This window comes from Arachis ipaensis, chromosome B2 (genome assembly GCF_059453495.1).
Source record: "Arachis ipaensis isolate K30076 ecotype BB chromosome B2, ASM5945349v1, whole genome shotgun sequence".
NCBI lineage: Eukaryota > Viridiplantae > Streptophyta > Magnoliopsida > Fabales > Fabaceae > Arachis > Arachis ipaensis.
In genome coordinates, this window is record NC_142437.1 from 97,379,176 (window position 1) to 97,394,629 (window position 15,454).

Genomic DNA, 15,454 nt, shown 5'->3' on the forward strand with positions numbered 1-15,454 from the left:
TGTTTATTTTTAATATTAAAAAATTATTGAATAATATTTTTGAAATAAAGTAGACTGATAAAAAAGAAAAAAAAAAAACACTATCTTCGTGAAGAAATACTAGAAGTCGTTTTTAAAAAAATTTTGAAAATATGATCATATTCACATTTCTAATCTGATCACATCTGAAAGTTGTCAGATTGGATCAGATCAATCTAGATATAAAGAACATGTATATCAAATTCGATATTTTTTATGTGGATCGGACAAGATTTTAGCTAAATCCAATCTTATACAGAGAAGTAAGAGGAGCAGATGATGAGGTATGCAGAAGTAGAGGATCAATACCGTGAAGAGCAAGAGTTTCGACGCATAGAATACAAAGGTGACTAATATGAAGAGCATGGTCAACCATATGTACATGCAGAGTGGCTCCTCCAATGCATTGATGCCCTTCCATCTCCATTCATGGCCGGCAATGATAGCATGCGAGAGTCGTGAATCAACAATCCACCACCACTTAGATGTCCCGCGCTCCCTCTCCCACTAGCACGAGGTTGATGCGGACTAACAATGATTTCTTCCACCAATACTACATATAAATGATGTTTTATAACATGTCTCACGTTAACATAAATTTAATAAATTTTACAAAGTTTTAATGGTTGGTAATTAGCACTGGAAGTGTTCGCAGTGCGGTTTGAATCGATTTTGAATCAAAAATTCATTTGATCCGAACACTAATTTTATTTGCGGTGCGATTTGGATTGAATGTTTTTTAAAAAAAATTCGGCAGTTTGGATTGGATTGGATTTGTGGTTTTGTAAATTAAAAAAATTAAATAATCAATCAAATTTTAAATAATCAACAATGACATAACAAGTTTCAACAATATCTTAAAAAGTCAGCGATAACATAACAATAGAAATAAAATTATAGGTTAGTTAAAATAAATAAATAAATAACATTTTGAACATAAAATATTTATTAAATAATAATAATACATGAATAATATAAAAATATATAACAAATTGAATATGTTATAAATATAATTGTAAATATAATAATAAAATAAGCGGTTTGAATTGGATTGGATTGGTTATGAAAAGTAGATCCAAAATCCGATTCGATCCAGCGGTTTGCAAAAAGTAGAATATAATCAAATTCGAATTAGTGGGATTTTAATTGATTTCCGGTTTAGATTTGATTAGATAAGCGGTTTAATTTAGATTCATTTGGATTTAAACACCCCTAATTAGTACACATAACTTTTGCCTTTATAATTTATTTGACAATTTACCACATTTTAATGTTTTTATGTGTACCTGCTTCTCCTGCAATCAAAGCTTCAATGGATTCATTGGTATCTCCTACGGCAAGACAGTAAGGAATACGAAGAGAACAAAACAAAAAGAAAAGTATAATTTAGTGATGAAGAATTGTGTGTAAGTTTAATAACAAAAGAATATGAATTAAATCTTAAAATGGTTTCTAAGATTGGCCGCTTACACCGAAAAATTTTTTAAGATCTCAATGTCAAGTTACTCTTTACGTTGTGCCTGTGAGTGCTAACATGTACCCTTTCACATCGGACTAGACGATATGACGTCGCTTTAATTTTTGCGCTTAACACTTGATTCAACAACATCGCATAACATTAATGAACCAGAAAAAACATATTATCCCCACAAAGAATATGTATAACCATTAAGACAAAACTTACATCACTGAAGATCGTAGGAACTACTTCCATTCTTAACTAACTTTACTGGGATATTCTAATTCCACGAAATAATACTATTGAACACAAACACTAGACCCTTTAGATGTGAGAAAGGAAATAAGTTGAATACATATTCATATAAATTCAAATGAACAGTCTTTTATTCTACATAGGAACTTCAAAAGAATCAAGAAAGAATGTGAGAATCAAACATGATGTAACAAGATTCCATTAAAAATGATTATGCTTATTCATCAATTGTTATAAAGGGTATGTGAGAAATCTTAGGCCAATCTTCCCCTATGTCCTTCTTGCAACGTTCCCTTAGCAAAGGGCAACCCCAAATGCTGAGAAATTTTAGTGTATTAGGCAACCCTTCTTCTGGCAATGACTGAATCTGAGGGCACATGCTAATGTTAAATTCTAACAGAGAATCAAGATTTTCAAGCCCTTTGCCGTTCAATCTTTTGAGATGCACAAATCCATCAATGAACAACTCTGCTACATTGGCAGGTAAAAGATCATCATCAGGGAAACTTTCCACATTCTCGCATCTTCCAATTATGCTAAAAATTTCCAGAGACTCCGCCCTTTGCAAGTTCCAGTCAGACCGGTTCGCAACAAGTTTGTCGCAGTATCCTATTTGGAGTTCAGCTAGACCAGATGGTAGACTGCCTCCAGGAAAGTACTCAATTTTGGGACATTTGTATATTATAAGTGTTTGTAAAGATGGCATGAGAAAGTCCATGTTCTCTGGCAATGAGATCAAGCTCTTGCAACCAGAAATCAAAAGGTGAGTCAGGTTGGGAGCTGAAAAATTCCCACAACATACAAAAGCAGGACAGTTTACTATACTCAGTGAGTAAAGGCTTGGGAATTGGAGACAGTTTTGTGACAGCAACAAGCATGTTAGAGCTTTGCAGCCCTTAAGAAAAAGGTAACTGAGATTGGGAAACATGGACATTGGGAAAGATACTAATGAATCACAACTTTCTGATATTGATATCCATTCAATTGTTTTGTTGGGTTGCTCAGTTGGAATCACAAGTTTCTCACAGTCTTGGACAATAAGTTTCCTTAGTGAACTTGGCAGTTTCAATTGCGGAAAAAGTATGTCGCGTGAACAGCTAGACATTTCCAAGCTTTGAAGGCGAGATCCTGTGTACTCTAACGCTTTAAATGTAGATTGCATGATCTCACAACCTTTCACTTTAAATGATTCTAGATTGCTTGGTATTTCCTTTAGAACTACCTTGTCACAATTAGTTATCTCCATTTCCTGCAAAGCTGGAGCCTTGGGGATTGAAGCAGCAAGCTTTTGGCAGTCTCTGATGACCAGTTTTACCAAACTCTGTAGCTGGCGAGGCAAATCGTCGCTCAATGATGGACAATTTTCTATGTGAAGCTCATACAGGCAAGGGAAAGATTTTTCTCGAAGAGAATGCCATTTTGTCCATGCCGGTAGACAAATGAATTTCAGTATCTCCAAAGATGGAAATGGCTTCAATGCAGAGGATCCATAAAACTCATTGCCAATTGTCACCAGCTCATCAAACTGCAAAATTTCAAGAACCTTAAGGGAAGGAAGTTGGCCAAGAGGTGGCAAAGAATTACAGTACCTACAACAATTTAGTGACATAGATGTCAAGCTATGAAAAGAATGATTTCCCAACCAATTTGGGAATCTTGTTCCGCGATAATAATGGAGAGAGAGTTTCTTCAGGTTTTCATGGGGCCTTAGATTATTTAGCAGATTGATTTCTTCCTGTGAATCTTTGAGACCAGTTGTACCATCCCAATTCAATTTCAGCTCTTCAAGAAATTCCTTATCCACCAATTTAGCATTCGATGCATCTGCAGAACCAGCAACATTTTGTAACTTGTTAATAGAGAGCGATCCATGAAGTTTTGATATCTCTTTCAACTCTTGAATTGTTGATCCTTTATTTTTGCCTACAACAAATGTGCTCAACATTTTAAGATTCACCAATTTGCTGATCTTCTTTGGCATCTGCTGCAAGGGAGTTCCCCGAATATCAAGGTATCGCAAATTAACGAGACGACGCAGATTCTTCGGCAATTTCCTAAGGGAAGCACATTTTGCTGCCTTCAGTGTCTGCAAGTTGTACAAAGTGCAGACAGATTCAGGAAGCTTTGTTATTGAAGTGCGAGAGACATCCAAATAGCGAAGATGTATCAGATTGCCAATTGATTTTGATAATCTTTTAATCTCATAACAATCATTCAGAGACAGCACTCTCAAACACGTTAGCACTGTAAGATGATCAACTGGCACCTCCTGAGATGTAGATGCCAAGAATGGCCATAACAAATTCAGTGATAAGAAGGTGCGCAGCCGCTTCGCCATTTTTAAATCCTCTACCAAGTCTAGATCATAGTTATCCCTTAGAAAGGATATGTGCCTGGTCTTTTCCATGACAGGTGGAGAGAACTTATCTTCCAACTTAGAACAAAATTCTCCAAACACATCTCTTGCTAGATCATTTATGAGATCATGCATCATGAACTGCGATTTGTGAAAGCTCGACTTCTGAAAGAACGATCTAGAGACCAATTCATTGAAGTATTGGTCACCGACTTCTTCCATTGTTAAACCTTGATTTGGGGTTTCAATGAAGTTCTCTGCCATCCACAACAGTATGATTTGCTCCTTATCATATATATATCCCTTAGGAAATATAGAACAATAAGCAAAGCACCTTTTCAAATGTGAAGGGAGATAATAGTAGCTCAATTTCAAAGCTGGAATAATGCCAAGTTCTTCATCCGAAAATTGCCATATTTCTCTCTTCAGTATCTTGTACCAATCATCAACAGAAGGAATTGATCTTAAGAGACCACCAAGAGCTTTCGCAGCTAAAGGTAATCCTCTGCATTTCTTAGCAATTTCGCCACCAAGAACATGAATATTTTGATCCTGAATTGCACTACGAGACAGAAGCGCATGTTTTGCAAATACCCTCAAGCAATCTTCATCCCCCAACTCTTTCAGAAAGTAAGTCTCGACGGTTCCCACCTTCAACGCAACAGTTTCGTGTCGGGTTGTTACTATGATTTTACTTCCCTGATCACCAATTTGAAGCGGCCGGCAGAAAAGCTCCCAATCATCAGGTCTAGCATTCCAAACGCCATCTAACACAATTAGAAATCTCTTCTTCAATAGCTTCTCCTTCAGTTTCACCTGGAGCAGATTCAAGTCATCAAGGTCATAATTATACAAACCGGTCACGGCCAATATCGTCTTTGTCACATGAGACACATCGAATTGCTGTGAGACATCGATCCATGCTTTAAGACCAAAATGCTCCTCCACCTTATTATCATTGTACACAAGCTGAGCAAGTGTGGTCTTTCCAACACCCCCAATTCCCACAATTGGAATAACACCAATCTTACTACCACTTGAATCATCTTCTTCTAACAATAATTTCATTATTACCCTCTTATCCATTTCCCTCCCAAAAACTTCATCTACCAATGATGTTGTTGGAACAATTTGTGACACTATGTCCACATTCCCCTCTACCAAACCAAGATTATTCTTTTCAGCAACAATAAACCCCAGCCTCTTTAGTATCTCTTCCAGCCTATTCTCAAGATCTCTATAATAAGAATTGAATGAAATTGGGAACAATTTTTTCGAAACCGTACCTGAATTTGAAGCTTTTTCAGCTTCAGTTGCAATCTCATCCAAGATATCATCAGCATCAAAAGCTGCATCTTTCAGCGTATTGACCCATTTCTTAACTTCTGGATCATGAATCTGTTTCTTCTCTGCATCACTCAAAACTTTACTCACAGATAACAACTTGATTTCCAAATTTTTCACCGAATTTCGGCTGAGATTCTTTTCTTTGATGAAATCAAGCATTTTCTTTGAAGCCAATCTATCAAACAACACTTGAAGTGCAGCAGATAGAAAAGCTCCACCCACTAGTGCTGCTGCCATTTTTTTTCACTGGAAATCAAACCAATCTTAGAAATGGTATCAAAGAGTAAATGGTATCAATGTTCTTGTGTGTATAAATTGTGAAGAACTGTTACCCCAAAAAAAAGGAACACATTATGTGAACAAATCATTGGTTGACTTGATTCAATGGGATTTCTGAAGATAACAAAGCAACAACACTAGTAGGTACATAAGAAATAAGAATATTTTATTGTTATTAATCTAATGAAGGAACTAAAAGGTGTGCGACTTTAATAGTACTAAAATTGAATATTTCAGTCCTTTTTTTCTTGGATTTTTTATTTAAACAAATAAAAATATTTTATTTATTAAAATAAAAAATTTATAAAATAATTGTAAGACAGACCGAATTATACGTATATAAACTTATCCTGTTTACACTATAAACGAAATAAGAGTAACAGTAGCCTATATACATGTCGTTGGACTCCATTTCCAACCTTTCGACCACTTTCTTTAAGTTGAAAATGGGTCAGAACGTCGCTGTAAACGACATGTATATATAGGTCGTACCCACTTTATATATTTCGTTTATACCGTAAACAAGATATACACGTGTCATTCGGTCTATCTTATCTCGTTTACAATATAAACGATACATGTGTTTCGTAATTATTGTATAAATTATTTATTTCATTAAATAAAATATTTTTTAAATTTATTTAAATAAATTTTTTTTTCCTTTTATAAATAGGAAAGTTACACCGTTAACTTTTACACAAGATTATACCAACTCTCTCGATACCAAATCTAACAAAAACTACATTCACTCACTGGAGTGTGATAACACGCGCGTCAGCTCACTCGTCCGCTTAAGCAAGTGTCGGGGGTTCGAATCCCGCCTTGTGCATGCAGCAACTCATTGGCCAGTGGCAGACCCTTAAATGGAGCTCCGATCCGCGACGGATTAATTATTGGCCTGTCGGGTTGGGGGATACCGTGGGCAACCAAAAAAAAAACACGCGCGTCACTCAACCATTTTCAAAGCGCGCTCTCACTCACCATTATGGAAGATACTTCTTCTTCACGTTCCTCTTTCTCCTCCTCCTCTTCCTTCTTCTTCTTCTCCTTTTTCTTCGCGTGTTTCATCTTCATCGTTGTTTTTTTATTACTATTGTTGTTGCTGCATTTTTTTTCCTCCTCTTTTTTCTATTGATTTTACAATATTATGTATTTTTTCTTCTTTGTTAGATTTTTTCTCCCGAGAAGAATTATAAGAAAACGAAATAAGAAAATGAGGAAGAAAAAGCAGTAGAAGATGAAGAGGCAGTAGAAGATGAAAATGAGGAAGAGGAAGAGTTTTAAATTATGCAGAACTTATCAGAATAAAAATACACCAAAAAATTCTTAAAATACACCCAAATATCTTCGTATTACACCCAAATATCTTCGTGTTACACCCAAATTTGCTGCAAATATAGAAAAATATTTTCTCTAATGCTGCATTTTTTTCTTCTGTTTTTTCTTATTTCTTTCTTTCTTTTAGTTAATTGAATGTAAGTTCATCCTCTTTCAAGTAATTTTGCAGCATTATGTGTTTCTTCTTCTTTTTTGTTTGATTTTTTTTTGTTTTTATTCTTGTTAAGAGAGTAAAATAAGAAGAAATTTGAGAAGGTAAACTAAAAAAGAAAAGATGAATAAAAAAAAGAAAAAAAGATTGTGATGATGATCAAAAAAAAAAGAAGAAACAATAGAAGATGAGAAGGAGGAAGAGGAAGAATTTTGAATTATGCAGAACTTATCATAATAAAAATACACCTAAAAATTCTTAAAATACACCCAAATATCTTCGTGTTACACCCAAATTTGCTACAAATACAGAAAAATATTTTCTCTAATGCTGCATTTTTTTCTTCTTTTTTTCCTTATTTCTTTATTTCTTTTAGTTAAATGAATGTAAGTTTATCCTCTTTCAAGTAATTTTGTAGCATTATACGTTTCTTTTTCTTCTTTGTTTGATTTTTTTATTTTTATTCTTGTTAAAAGAGTAAAACAAGAAAAAATTTGAGAAGGTAAAATAAAAAAAAAGATGAATAAGAAAAAAAAGAAGAAGATGGTGTTGATGATAAAAAAAAAAAAAGAAGAAATAGTAGAAGATGAAAAACAGGAAGAGGAAGAGTTTTGAATTATGCAGAACTTATCAAAATAAAAATACACCCAAAAATTCTTAAGATACACCCAAATATCTTCGTGTTACACCCAAATATCTTCGTACTATACCCAAATTTACTGCAGAAAAATATTTCCTCTAATGCTATATTTTTTCTTCTAAATTGAACCACACCTTAGCCTTGGATTCAAAACAATAATCAAATTTGTTATGGTTCAATTGACATTCTGAACCTGAATTATTTATTATCTTCAACAACGAGATAACTGATGATGAAGGAGAAAGAGAAAACAAAAAGAGGAGAAGAAACTTCAATGAAAAAAGAAGGAGAAAGAGAAGGAGGAGGAAGAGGTGGTGTTGATGACGACGATAACGAGAGAGAGAAATTACGAAGAAGAAGAAGAAGAGGAGGCACCGAGAAAGAAGAAGAAGGAGAAGAAAAAGATGAAGCACGAAGAAAGAAGAAGAAGAAGAAGAAAAAGAGGCACGGAGAAAAACGTAAAAAATATGTAAATATAAATGACTTGTATGGAAAAATGCTTGTATGCAGAGAATAACTCTTTTTTTTTATCTTTTTTCATAACTTCGAAGAAAACCCAAATTTAGTGTTGTATTCTAAATCTCTAAGTAGAAAAATATATTATTGGTAAGGTAAGTAAAAATTTTTAAAAATGGGCGTAGTAAAAAAATTGATAAAAATAAGAAAATAATATTTTAATTTTTTTTTAAATTAAGATAGTAAAATTTATACATGGTCAAAATTACAAAATTAATAATAATTAAAATTTTTTATTAACCTTTTTATTTTAGATTATTTATTTTCCTTGTAATACGATTATAATGTATATAAATATTTTTTGTTGGATAAACAAATACAACTTTTAACGAAAAATGCTAGGGTCCAATATCTTTAGTGTAAAAAAAAATGAGTTAAGTCTTAAAGTGGTTTCGAAAATTGCATTCGAACTTCCAAATAGTCCTTGAAGTTAATAGTTATCTAATTTTGTCCTTGAACTTGCCATCCAGGATTCATACTAATCCTTAAGACGCTGTCCGTTCATCAGAACCTTGAAATGACATCGTTTTGGAAAAAAAAGAAAAAAAAAGGAAAAGGGGAAAAAACACTCTCCCCTTCCCGTTCCCTTTTCCTTCCCTTTCTGTTTCCCCAACCCGAGGCCCGTCCTCTTCTGCTTCCCCTTCTGCTTCCCCAACTTGAGGCTCTTCCCCATTCTCTTCCCCTTCTCCGTCCCCAACCTGACCCCCTCCCCCTCTCCAACGATACTCTCACACTCACAACGCTAAACACACAGAACTCTCCTCAACTCTTGCTGTCGCAGCCTCTCGCCGGCTCTGTTTCAGTGTCGCGCCGCTCATCCGCCTCCCCAACCTAGTTTCTCACAGTCAAACACAGTAGAGGTAGAGGCAGAGCACAAAGCCTCAACCTTCTCTATCATCGTCGTGCCGCTCGCCAGCCTTCGTCTTGTTGTTGTCCCACTCGTCGCCGCGCAGCTTGCCAGCCTTCATCTCGCGCAGCTCGTCAACCCCTCTGCGTCAACACATCATCTCGTTTCTCGCCGTCACTTCTCGCTTCTGCCTCCCTCTCTAGTCATCGCTGCCACTGCTCGCGCAACGGCAATCTTCTCTTGTCTCCTCTCTGTCTCCCTCTGCCTCCCTCTTCTCTCCTCTCTCTCGACCATGGTGAGTTTTTTTTAGTTATTCAATCATTGTTCTTTAATGTTCAGGGTGATTATTGCTGCTGATCCTATTTTAATAAAAAAATAATGGTTGATTTTAGCTATTTTTTATTCTATAATTATTGATGTTTTTTTTTCATTGTTGCTATTTTTGTGTTTGTTGTTGTTTAGGTTGAGTGATGCTTGCTATTTAGGTTGATTGATCTTTTTTTATTGATGCTGGGTTTTTTTTTTGGTGAAATTTTGTGTTGCTGTTTTTTTTTTGTGATTTGTTGAAGAAGAAGAACAGAGTTGAAGAAGAAGGGATTAGAGTTTTAGAAGGGGATTGCTATTTTTTGTTAAATATAAAACGACGTTTTAATATAAATCAGTCCAACTCAGCTTTCTGATGGATGAAAAATGCTTAGAGACTACTATGAGTCCCGGAGTGCAACTTCGAGGATAGATTTGGGTAATTATTAACTTCAGAGATCACTTTGAGGTTCGAGTACAATTTCAGGAACTATTTTGGAACTTAACTAAAAAAAAAAGATAGTTGACTAATGTAATTCCAAATGTAAGGCAAAAACAATAAAAAATGTTAGTGGTATAAAATTTTGCTTTTTAATTTTAATATTGGGAGATAGATGGTATTTTTCACTATTATTGTTGGCGTGTGTGTTATTCATGTGTGTGAATGATTGTTGACTGCATAGAAGATAAATCTGAGCCTCTGATTTTTAGGGGCACAAAATCGGAGCGTCAGTTTTCAGTGAATTCGGAGCCTTAAATTTGAGAGTTGAAGAGAAGTGTAAGACCCAGAAATTTAAAAAAAAATCTTATTACAAATTAATTTTAATTTATTTATTCATTAAAGATTTAATTTTCATAAACCATTTTATTAAAAGTAATTAAATCAAATTCTAATAATTAAAATAGAAATTTTAATTAATTTTTCAATTATTGAATAATTCTCTATATTTAAACTATAGAGCTTAGTAGTTATAAAAGAATAAGAGTTTTATATTACTTAGTTTAAATAATTGAGATTTTAGAATTTAATACTTTAATATTTATAAGCAAAGAAAATTAATATTATCTCTAATCCTTGAATTAGAGTATTTCATTGGAATTAATTTGTAAATTTATGATTAAATAATATTTTTCTTAAAGATAATTTCGTTGAATTAGTTTGACTTTATAAATGATTTAATATTGGAGCTGGTTTGATTTTGAAAATGATTTATTATTTGATTTGGTTCGATTTTGAAAATAAGTTGATATTAGAACTAGTCGAATTTTAGAAAATGATTGAGATTTGGAAATGAGTTTGATTTATTGGAAATAAATTGAATTAGAGAAATAAATTGGTTTTGAAATGGTTTGACATAGAACCTGATCTGTTATCAAAATTGGGTTAAAAATTAGAAAGGATTTGATGTTTGATATTGAAGCTAGTTGAGAAATGGTTGGAAAATGTAGTTTTGATGCTGCCGAAATTTTTATAGGATTCGAAAATTTGGTTTGAAGTATTATTTAAACAAATATAGATGAAAGAATTATACTATTTTGAATTTAATTTATCAAAGAAAGGTTTATGTTTCGAGTTGGATTTTCTTGAGAAGAGAATTACGTTTTGAGTGTGAATTATTGATGAACGGAAGGGAGGTGTGATGATGATAATTATTGAATGAATTGAATGATGATGAGGATGTATTTGATTTGGAAATATTTTATGGGGATCGTGGTTATTTACCGCCCACCAGATTTTAAAGTAAAGACTTTTTGCTTTTATAATTAAAAATTCGGTTCATATTCGCGAAGGTTCAATATTAAATAAATATAGTATTAAATTATAGGATTAGAGGTAAGTAACGCCTGTACTTTTAGTACGATCATGAGGTATTAACAGTAAAGGTGTTACATTATGGTATCAGAGCAGTTCATCCTGATTAGAGCCTTGGGAATGGACTGACTATGTTTCATTGAATACTTTGAGTGTCTGTCATGTTATATAGGTCTTGTCCTAATGATGAAAAATAGAGCTTTATGCACATGACTGTCTATTGATTAACGCTGTTAGCTTACCGTTGCATATCTGCTGATGCTATGTCTGGCCAACTTAATATTGATGGTTTATGTATATGGAAAAGTTAGCAGGTTATCATAAGTAAAATAGAAATAATAGGTAACGCATATCGCGCGATTTAGGGATATTAGGAGCTATTTCTCAAGGTTACTATGTTACGTGTCTTGAAATTCTGTTGATACTTGTAACTTGTTCTTTCATCATATACCTTGAAGTCTTTGTTTGAGATTATTTTCCAACCCTATCCCGTCGTTCATATGTATTCTCATTTCATCCAAACTGCATGTCTGCTTAATTTCCTTGAGGTACTTGCCTTCATCTGTTTAAACTCTTCTTTTTGGTTCATGTACTCTTGATGTAATTTTGAACTTGTTCGATTTGTCATGCATTGTGAATCTTGTTTGAACTCTTTGATTTAAGTTTCTTTCTCAGAATGTGAGTGGATTTCCTTGCATTTTTCAATCTGCTTGAATATCCTTATGAGGTTTCGATTTCAAGAATACACTCAAAATTTTGGTTTTAAACATTTTAAAAGAAATTTTGGATTCTCTCTGAAGAAGTTTCAAGTAAATCTTCTCTTGTTTGATTGTATCTATAGCCATTCTTCAAATTTGATAAAAATGTTGAGTTTGGCATGTCCTTATTTACATGAATTTTTGAAAGCTTATGTATTTAAGACCTTACCTTGAAATCCTCCTTTTTGAACAGAATTTGAATTCTTTTCAATTTTACCGCAATTTTATTACATACCTCTAATTAACTGATTACTTAAGTACTTTTTGAAATTTTTGAGAAATTACTTTTGGTCCTTGACCCAATTTAATTCCATCTTTCAAACTTCGCATATTCTATCTTTACCTTAGAAATAGTTTTGACAAAAAACAACTCTATTTTCTTCCGATCCTCTTACAATTTTATGCATATCTTTGTTTGGTTATATATCTAAGCATACTCTGATATTTTTGAAGGAAAATTTTGTTTATATTCTAAATAACCCACACTTTACAAACCTCACGTAACTTATTCAACCTGAATATGTTTCAAAATAACGCAAACATCCATACTTTTGTTAATTCCTTTAAAAGTTTATTTCATGTTTTCTCTTTTATAAGGTAAGATGATCCTTCACTTAAATTTATCTATTCTTCATGGACATTTTATTCGATTGCATTCTTAAACAATTTCTCTTGAACTTTGCAAACAACGTCCTTGACTTTGGTCACTCTCTTCTTATAAATCTTGTACTTTGATTCAGCTTGAATCTGTTTTAAACTAATACATTGTTTTTCTTCTTATTGATCCTATCGAATATCTTTGATTCAAGAGTTATTCTCAAAGTTGCCAATTGATTTCTCTCTGGAAAACTTCATTGCTTGTGCATCCTTATTTACTTGCAATTTCATTCATTCTTCCAAAATTCTTATGGGTACTGTCTTTGTCGCTTGTCCTTCCTTTCTAAAATCTCGAGACCTTTTGAGTGAACTCGAGATGTGTTAGTATCACATGCGACCTTTAGATATAGCAAGCAATACATTAGTTCTTAGAACACGGTTGGTGGACGCGGAAGGCGAAGCTTGTAAATATGCGATGCCATAGAATGTCGTGGAGCTTTGTTTTACGCGAAAGAGTTTTGTTGATATTAAACTTGTGACTGGTAGTGAGTTTGCGAAGTGATTAATGAGGTCGAGAACTTTCGAATAAATTGTACGATAAAGTACAGTTGGGAGTTATGATAGTAAGCTATGTTGGAAGTGATGTTGACACCATGTAACTTCTTTGTTTTGAGCCTACCTTGTAACTTTTGCTTTATACCACATTCTTCCCTTATATCCAAGTCTTACAGATTCTTTGGTATTTGAAGATTTACATATATCCCAAAACTTCTTGTTTTTCTAAAGTATACAAAAGAAAAGTATTAAAACTATGTAATATCTTATGTATTACTTTAATTTTTGAGGATGAAAATTTTTATAAGGAGGGTAAGATGTAATACCCAGAAATTTTGAAAAAAAATCTTATTATAAATTAATTTTAATTTATTTATTCATTAAAGATTTAATTTTCATAAACCATTTTATTAAAAGTAATTAAATTAAATTCTAATAATTAAAATAGAAATTTTAATTAATTTTTCAATTATTGAATAATTTTCTATATTTAAACTATAGAGCTTAGTAGTTATAAAAGAATAAGAGTTTTATATGACTTAATTTAAATAAATGAGATTTTAGAATTTAATACTTTAATATTTATAAGCAAAGAAAATTAATATTATCTCTAATCCTTGAATTAGAGTATTTCATTGAAATTAATTTGTAAATTTATGATTAAATAATATTTTCTTTAAAGATAATTTCATTGAATTAGTTTGATTTTATAAATGATTTAATATTGGAGCTGGTTTGATTTTGAAAATGATTTATTATTCGATTTGATTCGATTTTGAAAATAATTTGATATTAGAACTGGTCAAATTTTAGAAAATGATTGAGATTTGGAAATGAGTTTGATTTATTAGAAATAAATCGAATTAGAGAAATAAATTGGTTTTGAAATGGTTTGACATCGAACCTGATCTGTTATTAAAATTGGTTTAAAAATTAGAAAGGATTTGATGTTTGATATTGAAGCTGGTTGAGAAATGGTTGGAAAATGTGGTTTTGATGGGACCCGTAAGGGTGGTATAGTCCGAATTTTGAAGGAGATGCTGCCGAAATTTTATAGGATTCAGAAATTTGGTTTGAAGTATTATTTAAACAAATATGGATGAAAGAATTATACTATTTTGAATTCAATTTATCAAAGAAAGGTTTATGTTTTGAGTTGGATTTCCTTGCGAAGAGAATTATGTTTTGAGTGTGAATTATTGATGAACGGAAGGGAGGTGTGATGATGATAATTGTTGAATGAATTGAATGATGATGCGGATGAATTTGATTTGGAAATGTTTTGTGGGGATCGTGGTTATTTACCGCCCACCAGATTTTAAAGTAAATTATTTTGTGGGGATTGTGGTTATTTACCGCCCACCAGATTTGATATGAAATTGTTGTGGGATCATAATTATTTACCGCCCACGTGTGTGTTGCTTTCCAATTGAAAACGTCTGTGGGGATCGAGGTTATTTACCGCCCGCAGATGGTGGGGATCGAGGTGGTTTACCGCTCACCAGTTTTCAAGGGGACGATGCCTAGGTTAGCTACCGGACATGTCGGATTGGCTATATAACCGAAAAATGAGCTCATTAGCCATAGGACAGGTGACGAGTGGGATTTTTGCCAGTAAAGAATGTCACAAAAACAGTCGCGTTGTAGATATAGTCTCTAAACCAACAAAAACCCCTTTCGTGCAAACATGTTGGGTGTCACAAGTAACAAACCCCTTTAAAAATTGTTAACCGAGTATTCAAACCTCGGGTCGTCTTCTCAAGGAACTGCGAGGAAGTATGTTCTTATTATTGGCTATAAAGGTTGTAATCGGGGTTTAGAAGGTGAGAAGCAAGTAATTTAAATGACAAGTAAAATAAATGGCAATTAAAATAAATAAATACTGTAAAGCAGACTTTTGGCAAGGTAAGAGAAATTGGAGGTCCAACGTAGTTATCTCTCTCAACTATAATGAAAGTTGAATCTGAACTCCACTTGGTCAACCTTTAATAAAGCAAAGGAAAGTCAAGAGACTAATTAAATTGACCTTTGAATCCTATTTATTTCCTAAGAAAAGGTTTGGATTACTTAAGTTCAGCTCAATTAGCAAGATAACAATTATCAAATATGTTGAGTTTAATAACTGTTGAGTTACTGATTTCTTAACCAAGACCAAAAGGGAAAAAAGTAAAATTGCTGGAATAATAAAAATGTCCTTAGATGGGAAGCAATGGTAACTTAAA

The 15,454-nt window shown here is 33.0% G+C and overlaps 1 protein-coding gene across 2 annotated transcripts; it reads right to left on the reverse strand.

The window, feature by feature from the left end:
• Nucleotides 1-1,806: 1,806 nt before the first annotated feature.
• Nucleotides 1,807-5,876, reverse strand: LOC107627475 (putative disease resistance RPP13-like protein 1). Of its 2 annotated transcripts, XM_088503571.1 has the most exons (2): nucleotides 5,375-5,581; nucleotides 1,807-4,904 (listed from the first exon to the last, which is right to left on the reverse strand). In XM_088503571.1, exons 1-2 carry the CDS (start codon nucleotides 5,441-5,443, stop codon nucleotides 1,950-1,952), a joined length of 3,024 nt encoding a protein of 1,007 aa, XP_088359697.1. In that variant the 5' UTR covers nucleotides 5,444-5,581; the 3' UTR covers nucleotides 1,807-1,949. The 2 variants fall into 2 exon arrangements, with proteins under 2 accessions (XP_088359697.1, XP_016185793.1); XM_016330307.3 differs by having other exon boundaries at nucleotides 1,807-5,876.
• Between the last annotated feature and the right edge of the window lie 9,578 nt (nucleotides 5,877-15,454).

Bases quoted from the DNA above. Each gene is read 5' to 3' on its own strand.
- LOC107627475 (XM_016330307.3), bottom strand. From the start codon at position 5,672: ATGGCAGCAGCACTAGTGGGTGGAGCTTTTCTATCTGCTGCACTTCAA.